This window comes from Nothobranchius furzeri, chromosome 14 (assembly GCF_043380555.1).
Source record: "Nothobranchius furzeri strain GRZ-AD chromosome 14, NfurGRZ-RIMD1, whole genome shotgun sequence".
Taxonomy (NCBI): domain Eukaryota; kingdom Metazoa; phylum Chordata; class Actinopteri; order Cyprinodontiformes; family Nothobranchiidae; genus Nothobranchius; species Nothobranchius furzeri.
In genome coordinates this window covers 12738726-12757944 of record NC_091754.1, presented here as the reverse complement: position 1 = coordinate 12757944, position 19219 = coordinate 12738726, and the positions used below count along the sequence as shown (strand labels likewise).

Below are 19219 nucleotides of genomic sequence, written 5' to 3'. Positions count from 1 at the left end.
TAGGGGGGTTGTTACCAGCAGTCTGTCAATACCACAGAATTTGTCCACATTTCTTTGGATAAATCTATTTTAAAAAGTTTGATAGATATAAAATATATGTCTGCCCCAACAAGGTAATTTCCAAAGAACAGTTTGCAGGAAATGATGATAGATGATAAATGACCCACACTTGTATAGCGCCTCTCAGAGTATGGACTCCAAAGCGCTTTACACTACAGTGTATCATTCATCCATTCACACACACTGATGGTGATGAGCTACGATGTAGCCACAGCTGCCCTGGGGCGCACTGACGGAGGCGAGGCTGCCGAGCACAGGCGCCACCGGTCCCTCTGACCACCATCAGCAGAGAAGGTGGGTTAAGTGTCTTGCCCAAGGAACACACCAGCAGACTTCTCTGTCCGGAGCTAGGATTGAACCTGCAACCTTCCGATTACTGGACAACCCACTCAACCTGTTGAGCTACTGCTGCCCCCATGTTGAAATGTGTGAAACTTGTCACACAGCAGATGATCAACTGTAGGATGGTCCTTTGTCAAATCTTTGTGAACCTCAGGATGGTTGTAATAAAAATGAACTTGTCATCTGTTGTATAATTGCTTTATACAAGTTATTGATCACTACTGTTTGTCAATCACACTTATCATGAGGATATAATCAAGGATAATCATGGTAGAGCCGAACATAATGTGATCATGAGGATGTAATCAAGGTAATCCTGGTGGAGGTGTGCAGCTTTGCACGCACATCAGGGAATGTATAAGGAGCAGAGCAGAGCTCAGAGCTGTTAGAGCTGCTTGTTGGATTCTACCTGACGAGGTTCATGGATTACATGTGTTCAGTTCTTCACCTATCATGGATTACGTTTTCTAACTGGGGTGTTCAGCTCTCCACCCATAAGCAACGGTAAGAGAAATGTTTCGTTCATGATTGATAACTTGTATGAATGCCGGTTGAATAAAGCCTTGTTGTTCATCTGATATTCAAGTTGTGTTTCATTGTTTCTGGCGTCGACTTGACAACGATCCTGATTAAATAAATATAAAGTGTAAAAAGAGACTTTGAGTCTTTTAAGGTAATTAAAATAAAATAAAACATTTTATTTTAGAACATTTTTGGCGTCACGAACAGGATCAGTCAAGCTATTCCAGCAACAATGAAGTGTTTTTGGAGAAGCAAAAAGGAGCCGAGTGCTTCTGGGGAGGGAACGCCGATTCCCGTGCCGATTCCCGGCTGGGAAACGGAGGAGTTCCGAACCATTGGTGATATGTTAAGGCAGCGCGGTGGACGCCCTGGGCCGTGGGGAGAGTTAAATGGAGTGGTCAGCCCCGCCGTGGTGCTGGACCGTTTGACGCGGATAGAAGTTAAAGAAAAAGCGCCGCTGGCAGGAGTGAGAGATATGATGTGGCTTTTTGCAGAAGCATGGAAAAAACAGGAGTTAGAATTGAGCAGTTGTAGAGAGCGAGCGGCGCAGGAGAAAATCCATGCTGAAGAAGTTGGAAAATCATGCTCAGAGTTTGAGCAGAGAGTGTGTGTGATGGGGAAAGAGCTAAAGCATGCTCAGAATGTTTTGGATAAAACGCTGACTTTTGTGTCTCGAGCGCAAAGGAAGGAAAAGAAGCGACCTCGTAGAACAGGTCCTGCTCAGATCCGGGCGTTTGTAAAGAATGTTGGTGAAGATTGGGACCCTGAGAAATGGAACGGGGATCTTTGGGGGGATGATGAGGAGGAGGAGTGGGCGATTAAACCTGACCCACCACCTCAGCCCTTGTATCCATCATTACAGGGGATAAAGATGTCAGAACAAAGACCTATTACTAGGCGTCGGCGAGAACAGCAAATTATTCCACCAATACTGGTAGATATGGTGGATGATCAGGGACGGCCGGAACTCGATGAGGCGGGTAATATAAGAAGGATGTTACAACAGCAGCCACAACCCGCCCCTAGGCTGCTAACAACGCTAGAGGATTATTCACAAGATGAGTTAAATCACATGAATGGGAAGCTGAAACAGCGCCCAGGCGAACCAACTGACTCCTGGCTTAATCGCCTTATGGAGGATGGCGCGTGTGATATAGCCATAGATGCCGGTGATGCCATGAGATTTTCAGGATTAAGTACTGATGCACAGATAAATGCTGAATACCGGGCTACAGTCCGGGCATTGCCAGCTGATGAAGATTTCAATGTGGGGGATGCATATGCTCTGGCATGTCATGTAATCTATCCTACCACGGCGGACTGGTCTGAGATTAAAGGGCAATGGCAGACAGTGAGAGATGCCATTCAGCGGCTCACCAGACTCACTATTAGAGAGCAAGTGGCTCGAAACGGGGGAGCTGGAGTGGTGGACTGTAACATCTCTAAGGCAACTAGAGATCACCTCATCAGACATGCCCCACCACATTATAAACCCATGGTGACCAGCTTGTTGTTTGGCGTGGCAGACCAGACTTTTGCCGCGATAAAAGATCGTCTTGGCGAACTCACCACGCTGGGTGATTGGTCTGAGACGAGGAGAGAGGGAGCTAGAACTGAAAATAAACCCAGGATTGATCCACATTCAAGGGGTCGTAAAGGGGGGGCAATGGGCCCCTCTAGAACAGATCTGTGGAGGGCACTGCGACAAGCGGGAGTGCCGTTTGAGGAGATTGATGGATTGCCCACTAATGCAGTGATGGAGAAATGCAGCCAAATGGGACTGAAGGTCCATTGTCAGTTCAGACATTGTCCTGAAAAGGACGACAGGATGTCTGTGTCAGAATTGGTTGGAATGTTGCAGAATGTGATCAGGGAGGTGGCGTCGAAGCCTGCTGAACCTTCCGCCCCTCCCAAGGAATCTTCAGAGGAGGAGAGTTCAGATGAGTGTTATCAGGTGGCGGCAGTGAAGCGTAGAAAGGAAAAACAGCACCGAAGGGAACATGATGATGAATAGGATGAAGGTCAAGCTCGGGTTGTTGCCAGTGCCTCAGGATGGTCAATAAATGATATCAGACCACATGTGGAATTACAGATTTATTGGAAAAAATCAGTACAGACAGTAATGGCATTGGTTGACACTGGGGCGGAGGCCTCGGTAATTCATGGCAATCCTGATAAAATAAAGGGAAACATTGTACCTTTGACTGGACTTGGGGGGCAGATGTTAGTAGGAAAGGGAGTAACTTTACCCTTAAAAATAGGAAATCAACCTATTAGAAATTACAGTGTAGTAGTGGCTCCTGCAAAGGAATGGATTATTGGAATGGATATATTGGCCGGAATGACTCTTCATCTGAAACATGGTCGATTTTGTTTTGGTATAAACAGAATCCACACCATTTTGGTAGGCAAGGTCAAAATGACACCTTTTCCCATTCCTGAAGCAACACAGGTGGTATCACAAAAACAATACCGGTTGCCTGGGGGTCAGAAAGAAATTACGGACACTATTAAAGAATATCTGGAGGCAGGAGTTTTGAAAACATGCACCACACGGTGGAATAATCCCTTATGGCCAGTGAAGAAATCAGATGGTTCATGGAGAATGACTGTGGATTATAGAGCGCTGAATAAACATACTCCTCCTTTAACGTCTGCGGTTCCGGATGTTATCACGATTGTGGAAAGGGTGCAGCATCACTCTGGTACATGGTATGCGGTGATAGATTTGGCCAATGCTTTCTTTACCATACCTATCCCTGAGGACAAGATGGAACAGTTTGCCTTTACATGGGAAGGAAGACAGTACACCTTCACCAGATTACCACAAGGGTATTTGCATTCACCCACAATCTGTCATAGGATAGTGGCTGAAAATCTGTCGACTTTAAAGATCCCATCAGGCATATTGCTATCACACTACATTGATGACATCATGATTCAGGGAAACACTAAAGAAGAGGTTGAGCAATTGCTCCCACTTCTGATAACACATATGAAGAATCATGGATGGGAGATAAATCCAGAGAAAGTGCAGGGATCTGCACAGTCAGTGAAGTTCTTGGGAATTATCTGGAATAGAGGGGAAAGAGAAATAACAACTAAAGCTAAAGAGAAAATAGCACGGTTCCCAATACCACAGAATAAGACAGATGCTCAGCGGTATATTGGGTTGTTTGGGTTCTGGAGACACCACATACCTCATTTAGGACAGATCTTGCAGCCTCTGTACAGATGCACTCGGAAGAAGGAGCAGTTTGAATGGGGGCCTGATCAACAACAGTCATTTGAACTAGCTAAAGAGGCCATCCAACAAGCTGTTTCTTTGGGGAAGATGTTGTCAGGACCAGTGGAGTTACAGGTTTCTGCAGTAAATGATTATGCTAACTGGAGTTTGTGGCAAAAACAAGATAGGTGCAGAAAACCTTTGGGTTTTTGGTCTAGGAAATTGCCTGATGCAGGACAGAGATATACTCCATTTGAAAAACAGTTGTTGGCATGTTATTGGGCTTTGTTGGAAACAGAAGCCCAAACTGTGGGGCATGAAGTAATGATGAGAACACATATACCCATTCTAACTTGGGTCATGAGCAATCCTACAACTCACCGCATAGGGGTAGCTCAAGAGGCTAGCATCATAAAATGGAAGTGGTATGTTTCTGAGAGAATGAAACCAGGAGAAAAAGGAGTATCAATGCTCCACGAGCAAGTGGCAGACGTTCCAGAAATGGATGAAGTGCCTTTTGAGGTAAAACCAATCCAGGATTCTCCTGTGAAACTGGGGGTAAGATGGAGCGAACTCACCCCAGAGCAGCAGGAGCGAGCCTGGTTCACTGATGGTTCCTGTCAATATGTGGCAGGAACCAGGAAATGGAAGGCTGGGGCATTTAACCCTGGTACACAACAAGTTATGGAACTCACAGGGACAGGAAAGAGTAGTCAATGGGCGGAGTTGAAAGCAGTACACATGGTAATAATGGCGGCTGGGGTGCAGGGAGTAAGTATTTATACTGACTCCTGGTCAGTAGCCCAAGGAATGTTAACTTGGATGCCAACTTGGCATGCTACACAATGGAAGATACATTCAAAAGAGGTTTGGGGAGCTGACCTATGGAAGGACATTTGGGAGAAATGCCAAAATATTCCTGTGTCAGTATTACATGTGGATGCTCATACTAATAACAATGATCCTGAATCCCTGCATAATCAGACTGTAGATAAGATAGTGAAAATTCAGGCTGTAAGACAATCAAGTCCTGGATTAGCCAAATGGGCTCACGTTACTGCTGGACATTGGGGTGTGCAGGGAACATTGAAATGGGCGAGGGACAGAGGAATAGATCTCATCATTGATGATATTAAAACTGCCATAGAAGATTGTGAACCTTGTCAACATCAGAAAAAGAGAATCCCTCGACATATACAGGGACAGATACATCGAGGTAAACAAGCGGGACAGTGTTGGCAGATTGATTTCATTGGACCATTGCCAAAAAGTAAAAACTGTAAGTATGCATGCACAGCCGTGGATACGGTGTCAGGGGTACTGGTGGTGCATCCGTGTCATAACGCCAGTCAGGAGGCTACATTGAAATGTCTGTCATTAATAGAGACCTATTATGGACTACCTTTGCAGGTTCAGACTGATAATGGTACCCATTTCACTGGAAATAAGATCAAAGAATGGGCAGAGAACAACGCGGTAGAATGGATCTATCATGTAGCATATCACCCGAAAGCTAGTGGACTCATTGAGAGAATGAATGGGTTACTGAAAGAGAAACTAAGGAAACTATCGGTTACTAATTCTTTGGACAAATGGAGAGAAAATCTGACTAGGGCAGTACATCAGTTAAATAACAGACCCGTGGGGGATGGAGTTACTCCACTGATGCTAATGGTTGCCAGGGCAGGAAGGGAAACAACTTCTACTGACCCTCCTATACGAATGTGGAAACTAACTTCTGAGGCAGAACTCCCTGTTAGAGCAACTGCGGGCTCTGTGGGATTAGATCTTAAAATCTTGGAAAGCATCACTTTAGTAACCAATAAAGTGACAGTGGTAAAAACAGGATTGGGAATTCAATGTCCACCAGGAACTTATGCTCATGTGTGTCCAAGAAGTGGTTTAGCTTTGAGGGGTCTAACCATTTTAGCTGGGGTAATAGACTCAGACTATCAAGGGGAAATAGGTGTGGTGTGTCAGCATACAGGTAAAGAACCGTTGGTACTGGAAAAAGGAGACAAGATAGCTCAGTTAGTAATCAAACGGTGTGTAATGTCCAAAGTTGAAGAGATTACTAAACCTACCACTATCACTCAGAGGGGTGAAACTGGGTTTGGATCATCAGACTTTACTGCGGGGGCAAAAGTGTGGGTGGAGCAGCTCAATGGTCCTCCCAGAGCTGGAGAGATTATTGCACAGGGAAAAGATGCTGTGGTAAGTGTATTGTTCCCCGGAGAGGAAAAATGGATTAATATTCCGATAAACAAATGTTACAGGAGAGAAAATTAATGCTTGTCATTCTATCTGCAGTTTTGTATGTATCCCATAGGCGGGTGTCTGAGTGACGGTGGTTGACTGGGTCCCCTTCCCCTACAAAAGGATTGAACCCTTGTCGAGGCGATGGATGGGCTCCGCGGACCTGGTGGTGTCGGATGTTTGGTCATCGTCCTCCATGTCCTCGCTGTCATCGCACTGAGGGCACATTTCTGTTGGGGGCTCACGGAAGGACGAGTGTTGGAAGAAGGGGTCATGGGCCATCTGGAATTGGTTAGCAGTATGTCCAACCGCACTCAAGGCACATTCACATGCAGAGCAAATGACGCTTGCTACTTGGGAAACCTAACATCTACCGGTAAGATGTACCGGTGCAGAGGATGTCTTAAAATCCGAGGAAGGGTGATCAGCCCGGGGGTGTTGGTTCAAGGATCAACAGTAACCTTTAATTCTGCAGCGCGCATCTGTGCATACCATCAGGGGAATGGTACTTGCATACAAAATGGCACAAATTGGAGTATGAAGGTTGATCGCGATTTCCGGATCAGGAATGGAACTGTAATCACAGGAGGATACGCCTATTTGTACATATTCTGGGTGCTGCCCGACACAGCTAGAGCTACGCAGACAGCTGTAGCTCCCCTGGTTCACACTTGTCAACAAATGGGACAAATAAGGGTAGCCGAATATGTGCGATGGACTGTGAAATTCCCTCCTATTCCGCCTTGTAACAGGAGGAGGCGAGCATGGTATGACACCGTGCTAGGAGGAACTGGAACTTTGTATGGTCTGGCTAACACAGCAGACAATGAGGTGACACGAACTATGCTGTCCAACACTGGAGAATACACCGCACAAGCTGTCACCAAGACTGCAAGATGGATGCCTTCGACTGTATCTAGTCAGTTAGAAGGAAGTGATGTGTGGAAAAGTGTATTTAAATGGAATCTAAAGCTTTGGAATGAAACTTATGATGCATTGCATAATTTGTCACACATAGGTAATTGGACAGTCTGTTCCTTGCAGACTATTCATGCTGAGACACAGAGAAATAGGTTTCAAATACAGGTAATGAGTAATAACTATCATGCATGGCGAACATTATGGAACATCAGTAGTTCATTATGGCTACAGCTACATGCAGAAATGACGATTTGTAATAAATCTATGTGTACTGGATACTGGGATCAGTATAATATGACATCAGTAATGACTGTGTGTAGATATCAGATACTGCCGGTGATAACCACTAAAGGGTTTTGGTATCTCCATGTTAGTGGAGAGTGGTGGGATGTTAAAACAAATCGAACATATGAAGTAAAACACTGTGATGAGACTGATAAGGGTTTAGCCTGCCCATTGGTAAAAGGACATAGCAATCCATGTTTCACTGATTCAAGGGTCGTACTCTGTGATTGGACGGTCACACCCCCAGAGGAACAGTTTTGGCAGGTGGGTCCTAACACCTTATGCGTGGCTACAATGACCAATTCCCCACAGGTACCTTCAGTTCCCTTTTCAGGTTGTCTCAAGGGTATACATATGTGGGAATGGAATAACGTGACCTATTGGTTGAGTAATTACACTGTATCTAGTCGGCTGACTAAGATACAATGGGAGGTTTTACACTCCCCTTGGACACTCTCACTGGAACAATTCAAATGCGCATTGGATGGTTCCACTGAAGTGGCAAAATTGATTGACTCTCATAGGTCCAACCTTTCCAGGCTCATGGTGTCTACTCTTGTGGCACAAGGGGAAATAAAACATGTTGCTACATTGATTGAACAGGCTTCCGCTCATCATTGGTGGGATATATTTACAGGCATGTCGAGTACCGCTAATAAAGTGCTAATTCCACCTATGATTACAGCATTAATTATAATCAGCATTCTAACATTGTGTAATCTTATTATTTGTTGGTAAGTTATTCGATTAAGAAGAGAAATAAATTGGGTAATAATGCAAAGACTACGATGAAAATTAAAGTGGAACTACAAGGTATGTTATAAATGACGTTGGTTTTGATGGGGAAATGGTGATGGATCCATGATGTTACATAAATTAGATGAAAAGTTCAAGAGTGGAATGTAATAAAAATGAACTTGTCATCTGTTGTATAATTGCTTTATACAAGTTATTGATCACTACTGTTTGTCAATCACACTTATCATGAGGATATAATCAAGGATAATCATGGTAGAGCCGAACATAATGTGATCATGAGGATGTAATCAAGGTAATCCTGGTGGAGGTGTGCAGCTTTGCACGCACATCAGGGAATGTATAAGGAGCAGAGCAGAGCTCAGAGCTGTTAGAGCTGCTTGTTGGATTCTACCTGACGAGGTTCATGGATTACATGTGTTCAGTTCTTCACCTATCATGGATTACGTTTTCTAACTGGGGTGTTCAGCTCTCCACCCATAAGCAACGGTAAGAGAAATGTTTCGTTCATGATTGATAACTTGTATGAATGCCGGTTGAATAAAGCCTTGTTGTTCATCTGATATTCAAGTTGTGTTTCATTGTTTCTGGCGTCGACTTGACAACGATCCTGATTAAATAAATATAAAGTGTAAAAAGAGACTTTGAGTCTTTTAAGGTAATTAAAATAAAATAAAACATTTTATTTTAGAACAATGGTCAATCATGGAACAATCAGATCCTGTTACTTCCATCTCAGAAGAATAGCAAGGATTGAGCTGTTTCTTTCACACAAACATTTGGAAACTGTCATCCACGCCTTCATACCACCTCACTGGGTGGCATCTCATTAGAATAGAATAGAATAGAATAGACTTTATTTATTCCACAGTGGGGAAATTCACTTGCTACAGCAGCACATACATAGCCTAGTGAACTAGACCAAATTCTTGCTTTGCCTTGAGCAATCTCGATCTGCTGCTAAGTTAAACCAGCGGACAGCATGTTTACATATGTCGTGGTTAAGCACCGGAGATGGGATTTTTTCCTCACAGAATCTGCAATCACAAAAGCAAATTTTAATGTTAATCATCATCCACCACCACAATTTTCTATTGTAACAGGACACAATCTCCACTAATATCATCTTTCTCTAAGCAGAAAATAATTTGTCAACTAAAGCGCTCAATACTATTTCTTCTTTTATTAGACCAGCTTTAGAAGTAGCTATACAAGTTTATATTGACGCTGTGTAGTGTTTATAAGAAGTGAAACACTGGAAACAATACCTCAGTGTGTGAATAGCAAAGGAATGAACTGGCTGGTGGCAAGAGCTGTCGTAGTGGAGCACATATTGTTGACCCAGAAAAATGTGTGAACATTTTAAAATGAGTATTTACGCAGAAGCAGTGTTTTTGATGACATCTGGTTGAAAGACTTCTTCCCATCGACACTCCATTTCCTGGCGAGTTGCATCCAGCTTGCTGGTTAACTAATTGACCTCGGCTTCTAGTTGCTCCATCAGTTTTTTTAGAAGCACCAGCAAGTCCAAAATCTGGGCTTCTGTGGCTGTTGGGAAGAATATTAGAAAATATACATCAGTCAGTTTTATCAGTTTGGAAAACATTATGTAGCAGATACAAACTATATTTTATATAATAAAAAAATTAAATAATAATTTATTCAAAGTAACGGAACAAAATGATGTTTTTCCGCTCCTCTGCACAGGACTAGTCTGCATGAGATATGGTCTCAAGTTTTTATACTAGGTAACCTGTATTGTCTTCTCGGACATAGAAACTTGGATAAAAGTCCCATACACAACATTTGCATGCATGTTTCAATTAAAATTCACAGGAAAACATGGAAAGATGCTTACATCGCCTTTGGCTTCCTCTTGGGTCGCATGTCCTCTTCCTCTTCTTCTGTCTTCAGGTTGGAAGTGTGGCATGACGTGAATTATTTAGGTGTTGTCTTGCCTCGAAGTACTGATCTAAAATTTGGTTAAAAAATATATTTTCAGATACTTGAAAGACTGAAGTCATACTTATTATATATAAAAATTATATATATATATATATATATATATATATATAAAGTAAGTAGCTTACCACATGATTTAAGAATTCGAACATCATACGTTTCCCATTCAGGTGCCGGCTCCTTTGCCCGGTTCACGCTTGCATCACCTTTATAATTTGGCCAACAGGTCACGCGGTCACTGTACCAGTTCTCGGGCACCACTGCTACAGTTTTGTTGACGGTGAACTCAACTAGGTGGAACACCCTAATTAAAAAGGAGAAACACAAAACATTATGTTTACAAATATGAAATTTTTACTGAAGATGCAATTGATCAAATACTTTCTGTAACTAGCAGGTAATGTTTGGTGGCATCTATGGATGTTTAAATAATTTCATTTTAAAAGAGATAAGTTCTGTATTCCAGTAGTTTTATAGAATGTTTATTTACATCTTCTACTTCACACACACACACATGCACGCATGCACACATTCACAGTCAGATGTTATCCAATTTCAAACATAGGAGCATTTCTAAATATGTCACTGTCAGTCTCTGACCCTCACGGCTAACATCATTCTAACAAAACCACTATATTACAAGGGGAAATGTGCATCAATTACTTTTAAAAAAAACCTTCAAAAAGGTTCTGCAATATATGGCTATTGACAGCCAAACAATAAACAGTTGCTATGATAGATCTGTCAGAACCCAAGCCCCCAGACCGGCCTCTCCCAGCTAACCGGCCTCCATCTTGGACCACATTTCCCAGCATGCTCCTCGCGGGAACTCCCGGCATTCTCCCAGTCACACCCAAGCCTATATATGGAAGACGCCGCACCGGCTCTTCACTCAGTCATCGTTTCGTTGAAACCCCTGATCAGAGTTCTCTACCGAATAATCCTGATATCAAACATCTTTACCAAGCTCAACTCCCGTACCCAGTCGACCATCGTGACAGGATGACTGAGTCCGTAGATCCAGCGGAGTTCGAGCGCGTGAAAAGAAAGACGGAGCAAATGGAAAATGAACTCATTCAGCTCCACGCCCTGATCGATCGGCTCCACACCAAACAAAACTCCCAGACCGATCTCATCCTACAATTATCCACAGCCCTCCATGCTCTCCAGCAGCAAGCCCTCGCTCCACCAACAGAGGGGCCGTACTTTAGTCTCCCAGAGAGGTGGAACGGAGAGACGGGGAGCCCAGACGGTCTGCTCGCCACCTTCGACATGCAGTTTGAGTGCCAGCCAGGGCGCTTCCCCACTGCGCGCTCTCGGGTGGCGCATCTCACCTCCCTGCTCTCCGGACGCGCGGCTGAGTGGGCCGCTGCGCTTTATAATTCCAAATCAACGGCTTGCAATGACTATGCTGCTTTTGTGTCCCCCCTCAGAAAGGCTTTTGTTCCACCCAGCAGCGAAGTGGGAGCAGAAACACAACTCCTAAAGCTCCGCCAGCGGGAGCGCACGGTGTGCGCTTATGCGTCGGAGTTCCACACCATCTCCGCCAAGCTGCGGTGGGATGACTCTGCCCTCCGAGCCGTCTTCTTGGAGGGACTGGCCACCTACATCCGTGATGAGATGGCGGGAAAGGAACTGCCCCAGACCCTGGATGAAGTGGTCGATTTGGCGCTGCGCATGGACAGCGGGTTCTGGTTCGGCCCAAGCCCTTCACTCGCCCATCCAGGGCGCCTGGACCTCTTCCTCATTCCCCCATGCCTGCTCCCGGACCCGCTTCTACTGATGAGCCCATGCAATTAGGCCACCTTCCTCCAGAGGAGAGACAGCGACGGTGGCGCGAGGGTCTCTGTGCCTATTGTGGCTCCTCCCACCACAGACGCCTGAACTGTCCATTACGTTTGGGAAACGAAGGAACCCACTGAGTATCGGGGTCGCTCAGCCTGGGTCACCTTCAGCCCCCGCCTCTTCAAACCGACTCCTTCTTCATGTTACCCTCCTTCATGGTGAGACCTCACTTCAGATGCACGCGCTGTTGGACTCGGGGGCCGCTGACAATTTTATGGACATGGATCTGGCTAAGCGCCTACGGATCCCCATGACCCCCTTGGAGAGAGTTGTGCCTGTGACCTCGGTGGACGGTAGGCCCCTCCAACCCTATCCGATCCGAAACCGAACCCAGCCACTCCAGATGATTGTCCAAGGCCACCGAGAGACCCTCCAGTTCCTGATCATATGTGCTCCCTCCTCTCCTCTAATCCTGGGATTTCCCTGGCTCCGTCTCCATGACCCCCGGATTTCCTGGTCCCAGGGCCGCATTTTGGAATGGGGGACCCAGTGCCAGGCCCACCTCTCTCCTCCTACATCCATGCCAGACCGCCCGGACGGTGACACTGGCCAAACACCGCCCAATCTGCCACTGCCCTACCGGGACCTGGCTGCGGTGTTCAACAAGCGGCGCGCCACCACACTGCCGCCTCACCGCCCGTACGACATGGAAATCAAGCTGCAATCAGGAACCAGTCCACCCCGGAGGCGCCTTTTTTCTCTCTCTCCCGCCGAGTCAAGAGCCATGGAGGAATATATTGACCAGGCCCTCCAGCAGGGTTTCATTCGACCTTCCTCCTCCCTGGGTGCCGCAGGCTTCTTCTTTGTCAGGAAAAAGGAGGGTGATCTCCGCCCCTGTATCGATTACCGAGGTCTGAACAAAATCACAGTCAAAGACCGTCATCCTCTGCCGCTCATCACATCTGCCCTGGACGCCATCTCCCAGGCGTGGATCTTCACCAAGCTGGACTTCCGGAGCGCCTACAATCTGGTCCGTATTAAAGCTGGAGATGAGTGGAAGACCGCTTTCATCACACCCCCCCGGTCACTGGGAGTACCAGGTCATGCCCTTCGGGCTGTGCAATAGCCCCGCCGTTTTTCAATGCCTCATAAACGATGTCCTCCGCGTCATGTTGGGACGGTGGGTGTTTGCCTACCTGGATGACATCCTGATCTACTCCAAGTCCGAGGCCGAACACCTCCACCATGTTTGCGCTGTTCTAACCCGGCTCCTGGACAATAACCTGTTCTGTAAGCCCGAGAAGTGCTCCTTCCACCAGCGGTCCGTATCATTCCTGGGCTACATGATTTCGGATAAAGGACTAACCATGGACCCTCAGAAAGTCCAGGCGGTGAGAGACTGGCCCCTCCCGACAAGCTTGAAACAACTGCAGAGTTTTCTGGGTTTCTGCAACTTTTACCACCGTTTTATTAAGGACTTTAGCACCATTGTGGCACCCCTCTCTTCTCTCACCCGACCAAGCCCTCCCAGCCAACCGTTCCGGCTGACTCCAGACGCCGTTCGGGCCTTCCATTACCTAGTCGCCCGTTTCACGTCGGCTCCTATCCTCCGCCATCCGGATCATGCAGTCCCCTTTGTGGTCGAGGTCGACGCCTCGGATGTTGGCGCTGGTGCCATCTTGTCCCAAGCCGGGCCCGACGACAGGCTTCATCCCTGCGCCTACTTCTCCAGGAAGTTTTCCACCACCCAGCAGAAGTATGGTGTAGGGGATCGTGAGCTGCTGGCCATGAAGTGGGCATTGGAGGAATGGAGGCAGTGGCTTCTGGGCACCACTCAGCCGTTCACCATCTGGACGGACCACCAGAACCTGACTCACATCAGATCAGCCAAGCAGCTCAATCCTTGCCAGGCCCGCTGGGCCCTCTTCTTTGAGCCCTATGAATTCCATCTCGCCTACCGCCCAGGGACAAAGAACCAGAAGGCGGACGCCCTTTCCCGCCAGTTCACACATCCAACGCCCACGTCCGAGCCAGCACCTATCCTCCCCGAGCACCGTTTCTTGGCCCACCTGAGGTGGCCACTGGAGGAGGCTATCCAAACGCCCTCCGAGACGATCCTGTGCCTCCAGAGACCCCGCGGGTCGGCTCTACGTCCCCACGGCCTGTTGCAGCGAGGCATTGTCCTGGGCCCACTCATCACGCCTGTCTGGCCACGCGGGCTTCTCATGGACTCTTAGGTTCCTCAAACGAGCTCTCCGGTGGCCACGTATGGAGAGAGATGTAAAGGACTATACAAGTGCCTGTGACGTCTGCGCCCGCTCCAAAACATCCAACCAGGCCTCGGTTGGTACCCTCAGACCTCTTCCGGTACCCAGCCGCCCCTGGTCCCATGTGGGGTTGGACTTCGTCACAGGGCTCCCACCAGTCAACGACCTTAATACCATCATGACGGTCACTGACCGGTTTTCTAAGGCTGTTCACTTCATCGCCCTTCCGGGCCTCCCCTCGGCCCGACGCACAGCTGAGTTGTTCCTGGAGAATGTGGTGCGCCTCCATGGATTTCCTGTCGACGTGGTCTCGGACCATGGTCCCCAGTTCACGGCCCGGTTCTGGAGGGCTTTTTGTCATCTGTTGGGAGCATCAGTCAGCCTATCTTCGGGCTATCACCCGCAGACCAACGGCCAAACGGAGCGGGCAAACCAACAACTGGGTCGGTACCTCCGCTGCTTTGTCTCGGCCCAACCCTCGCAGTGGCCTAAGTACCTCCTCTGGGCTGAGTTATCCCACAATCTCCACACCTCCTCGGCCACTCTGATGTCCCCGTTCAAAGTCTGCTATGGCTACCAGCCCCCGGTCTTTGCCCACCAGGAACCCGAAGTTGCGGTGCCGGCCGCTCAATCCCTGGTGAGGCGCTGCAGGAATGCCTGGATAAAGGCCTCCATAACTCGAGCTAACGCCCGTTACTCTCACCAACACCTCCGCCGACACCGTCCTGGTCCCTCATATGCTCCAGGGGATAAGGTCTGGGTGTCCACGGCAGACCTCCGTGTCCGTGCTGGGTCCAGGAAGCTCGCTCCCCGGTTCCTTGGGCCTTACCCTGTGCAAAGGGTCATCAACCCGGTCACGTACCGGCTGCGGCTGCCTGCGAGTCTCAGCATCCATCCCACCTTCCATATCTCCCGGCTCAAGCCCTACGTGGAATCCTCCCTCCTTCCGCCTCCGGCTCCGGCGCCTCCGCCTGCCCGCTTCCTCGACGGTGAGCCCATCTACATCGTCCGGCGCATCCTGGACGCTCGCCGCAGGGGACGGGCTGGCAGTATCTGGTCGATTGGGTGGACTACGGCCCTGAGGAACGCTCCTGGGAGCCGGCCCGCTCCATCTTGGACCCTGCCTTTGTCTCTGACTTCTGGGACCGCCGAGGTCGCCCTGGGACTTCTGGAGCCGTCCCTGGACCGGGGGGTCCTGTCAGAACCCAAGCCCCCAGACTGGCCTCTCCCAGCTAACCGGCCTCCATCTTGGACCACATTTCCCAGCATGCTCCTCGCGGGAACTCCCGGCATTCTCCCAGTCACACCCAAGCCTATATATGGAAGACGCCGCACCGGCTCTTCACTCGGTCATCGTTTCATTGAAACCCCTGATCAGAGTTCTCTACCGAATAATCCTTATATCAAACATCTTTACCAAGCTCAACTCCCGTACCCAGTCGACCATCGTGACATGATCAACTAATTTCAAATAAAACCAATGTGTTCAGGAGCAACACATCTACTTTAGTGTGTAGTTGCACCACTAAAATGAAAGAGGGGGATGACCACAAACCCATTCTTATGTCTTTAAGTCTTGTTTAAAGACTCATTTTTATCTGATTGCGTTTCAGCGCTAGGGTCACTTGAATTGCCCTAACATTATGGTTTTAACTATTCTTCTTTTTAAACCGGATGCTTGATTTTATTTTGTCCGACATTTGTTTTTGTTTTTTTTATCGATTGGTCTTATTCCAATATCTCTTATCTGTACTGCTGTTTGCTTGCTATTTTATGATTTTATGTTTTTATCCTGCTTTTATGCCCATGTATTGAGAATGTTTTTCTTTTAATGATGTTGTTCAGCACCTTGGGCTTCGGATAATGTTGTAGAAGGTGCTATACAAATAAAATTTGATTGATTGATTGATTATGTGGAAGAACACATTTTTGCGCAAGCTCAGAAACTTTAACACACTTCAGTGTGTCTGATGTGTGAGAAATTGTATAAATATGTAGATAGTAGATAGATTACATTTGCTGCATATATGCAGCAAATGTAATTTCCAATGACAAAAACATTATCTCTGGATGAAATTTTAACTGTCCACTTGTCACAGGTGCAATGATCATAAAGGGTAAAGTTCAGGTGTAGGGAATGAAATGCACTAACTATGTACAGAAAAAGTGTCGCAAAAAGATCAAAATGAATATAACCCTATATTCCTCTGGCGTTAAAGATGTTCTCTTTCGCGCGTAGACATCCACGAGTTATATGTCGATGATACGCGCCGAGTATACATCAGCGCCAACCAGGTATCAATCCGCACAACGTGAAAGTCATCAAGCATCAATATAGACGACCCAGATCCCAACCCAACTTTGAGAATATATTAACGGCGTCATTTTTTTAATTGCGCGATAATAGTCTGGCTTTGCCACAGCACGTTAACGCCGACAACGGCCCACCCCTAATATATATATATATATATATATTTATATATATTTTTAAGGGGTGATAGATGCCTCAGAGATTATTCAGTTATTATTTTTAAGGCGAAATTCTGTTTCTTAACCTCTTTATCCAGGTAAAGGGAAGTGTATTAAGACATTAAGTAAGTTGGGGGGAAAAAAACATTAACAATAAAACATTTTTATTCAAAGCTGTCTCAGGGCCCCTCCCTGCAGTGGGCCCTGGGTAAACGGTACCCTTTCCCCCCCAGTCCGACGCCCCTGTTCATCAGTAAATTGTACATTTTTTTAAGCACCATTGCATCCATGTCTCTCTGAAGTCCAAGGGTCAAGGTGTCATTTCTGGAAAGGCAAGTTGGTCTGTCTTTGATGATGAGCTCACTTCCAGGTCTTGTCACGTCCAGGACATAATTGATCTAGGGTAACGAGTATAAAAAAAGAACTATCTATCCAACAGAACATGTTGTAGGGATCAAAGGAACAGCGTTAGGCTGGTTCAAATCCTACCTGTCTGACAGATTTCATTTTGTAAATGTACATGACAAATCGTCTTCATACTCCAGGGTAACTTGTGGAGTACCACAGGGTTCAGTGCTTGGACCAATTCTTTTTACTATATATATGCTTCCAATTGGTAAAATCCTTAGACAACATGGGATAAACTTCCACTGTTATGCTGACGATACTCAGTTATATTTATCCATTAACCCTGATGAACCTAATCGGTTGGGTAGATTACAGGCTTGTCTTGAGGACATAAAAAATTGGATGACTCTAAACTTTTTGCTTTTAAATCAAGACAAGGCGGAAGTTCTCATCTTTGGACCAGAAATCCAGAAAAGGAAAGTGCTTAGCCAATCACCTGACCTGAATGGCATTACATTAATCTCCGAGAACAAAGTAAGGAACCTTGGTGTTATCTTTGACCAGGACATGTCATTCAAATCCCAGGTTAAACAGGTTTGTAGGATTTCCTTTTTCCACCTTTGGAATATTGCTAAGATTAGAAGCATCTTTTCCAGGAGTGATGCTGAAAAACTAGTTCATGCATTTGTTACATCAAGACTGTATTACTGTAATTCATTACTCTCAGGAAGTCCACAGAATGTAGTTAAAAGTCTTCAGCTTGTCCAAAATGCTGCAGCTAGAGTTCTGATGAGAATTAAAAAGAGATCACATCTCTCCTGTCTTAGCTTCCCTATTGGCTACCTGTTAAATTCAGAATAGATTTTAAGATCCTTCTTCTCACATATAAAGCTCTTAATTATCAAGCTCCATCATACATCAGTGATCTGATTGTTCCATACGTTCCTAACCGAGCACTTCGCTCTCAGATTGCAGGTTTACTGGTGATTCCCAGAATATCTAGAATTAGGATGGGAGGCAGATCTTTTAGTTATCAGGCTCCTCTCCTGTGGAACCAGCTCCCAGCCTTAGTCCATGAGGCAGACACTTTGTCTACTTTTAAGAATAGGCTTAAAACTTTAATTTGATAGGGCCTATGGTTAAAATCTGATGTTAGCCTAAATCTGGACAAGTGGGGGAGTAGAGGGAGGTGGAGTGTAGAGTCGGTAAAGACGGCTCTCCCTTGCCCTGCCTCCAACATGCCTCCATCTAAATAGGATAGATTATCCAGAGTTATCTCTGTGGTTATGCTGCTATAGGCTTAGACTGCTGGAGGACACACTGACCACTTTTCACACTCTACTGCTTTCTTCTACAATCTGCTCTTTAACTGTATTATTTTCTGTGATTTCAGCTGTTAACTTTATTTTCTCTGTAAGTGTTTTTCTCCCCAGAAGAAGCTACAACAATGTTCTGCTGAGCTGTGGTGGCCTCATGGAGGGGGCCATCGTCTAGCACACTGTTGCTAACCACTAAAACATTCTCCCTCTCCTGATAATAACTTTTTGCTTTCCTTGACGTTGGATGTGCTACTACTAGTTTATCCATTTAATTATAGATCCACTAGGATAACTACAATAAAGTTTATCTCTCACCAAATAGAATATTTACCAAGACATCACAATATAACTATAGACACATTACTTGTGTGTGTGTGTGTGTGTGTGTGTGTGTGTGTGTGTGTGTGTGTGTGTGTGTGTGTGTGTGTGTGTGTGTGTGTGTGTGTGTGTGTGTGTGTGTGTGTGTGTGTGTGTGTGTGTGTGTGTGTGTGTGTGTGTGTGTGTGTGTGTGTGTGTCTGCTCTGTCTTCTCGATCCCCAGTGAGTCGTGGAGGATGGCAGCTTATACTGAGCCAGGTTTCTCTGGAGGTTTCTTCCTGTTAAAAGGGAGTTTTCCTCTCCACTGTCGCTTTATGCTTGCTTAGTATGAGGATTGCTGTATAGTCACTGACACTAGTCAGTGACTTGACGCAATTTGCTGGG

At 46.3% G+C, this 19219-nt stretch overlaps 1 protein-coding gene across 1 annotated transcript; it reads left to right on the top strand.

The window, feature by feature from the left end:
• Positions 1 to 5508: 5508 nt before the first annotated feature.
• Positions 5509 to 7395, top strand: LOC139062615 (deoxyuridine 5'-triphosphate nucleotidohydrolase-like). Its single transcript, XM_070543931.1, has 2 exons — positions 5509 to 6364; positions 6461 to 7395. The coding sequence occupies exons 1-2, from the start codon at positions 5684 to 5686 to the stop codon at positions 6503 to 6505; spliced, it is 726 nt and encodes a 241-aa protein (XP_070400032.1). The 5' UTR covers positions 5509 to 5683; the 3' UTR covers positions 6506 to 7395.
• The last annotated feature ends 11824 nt before the right edge of the window (positions 7396 to 19219 follow it).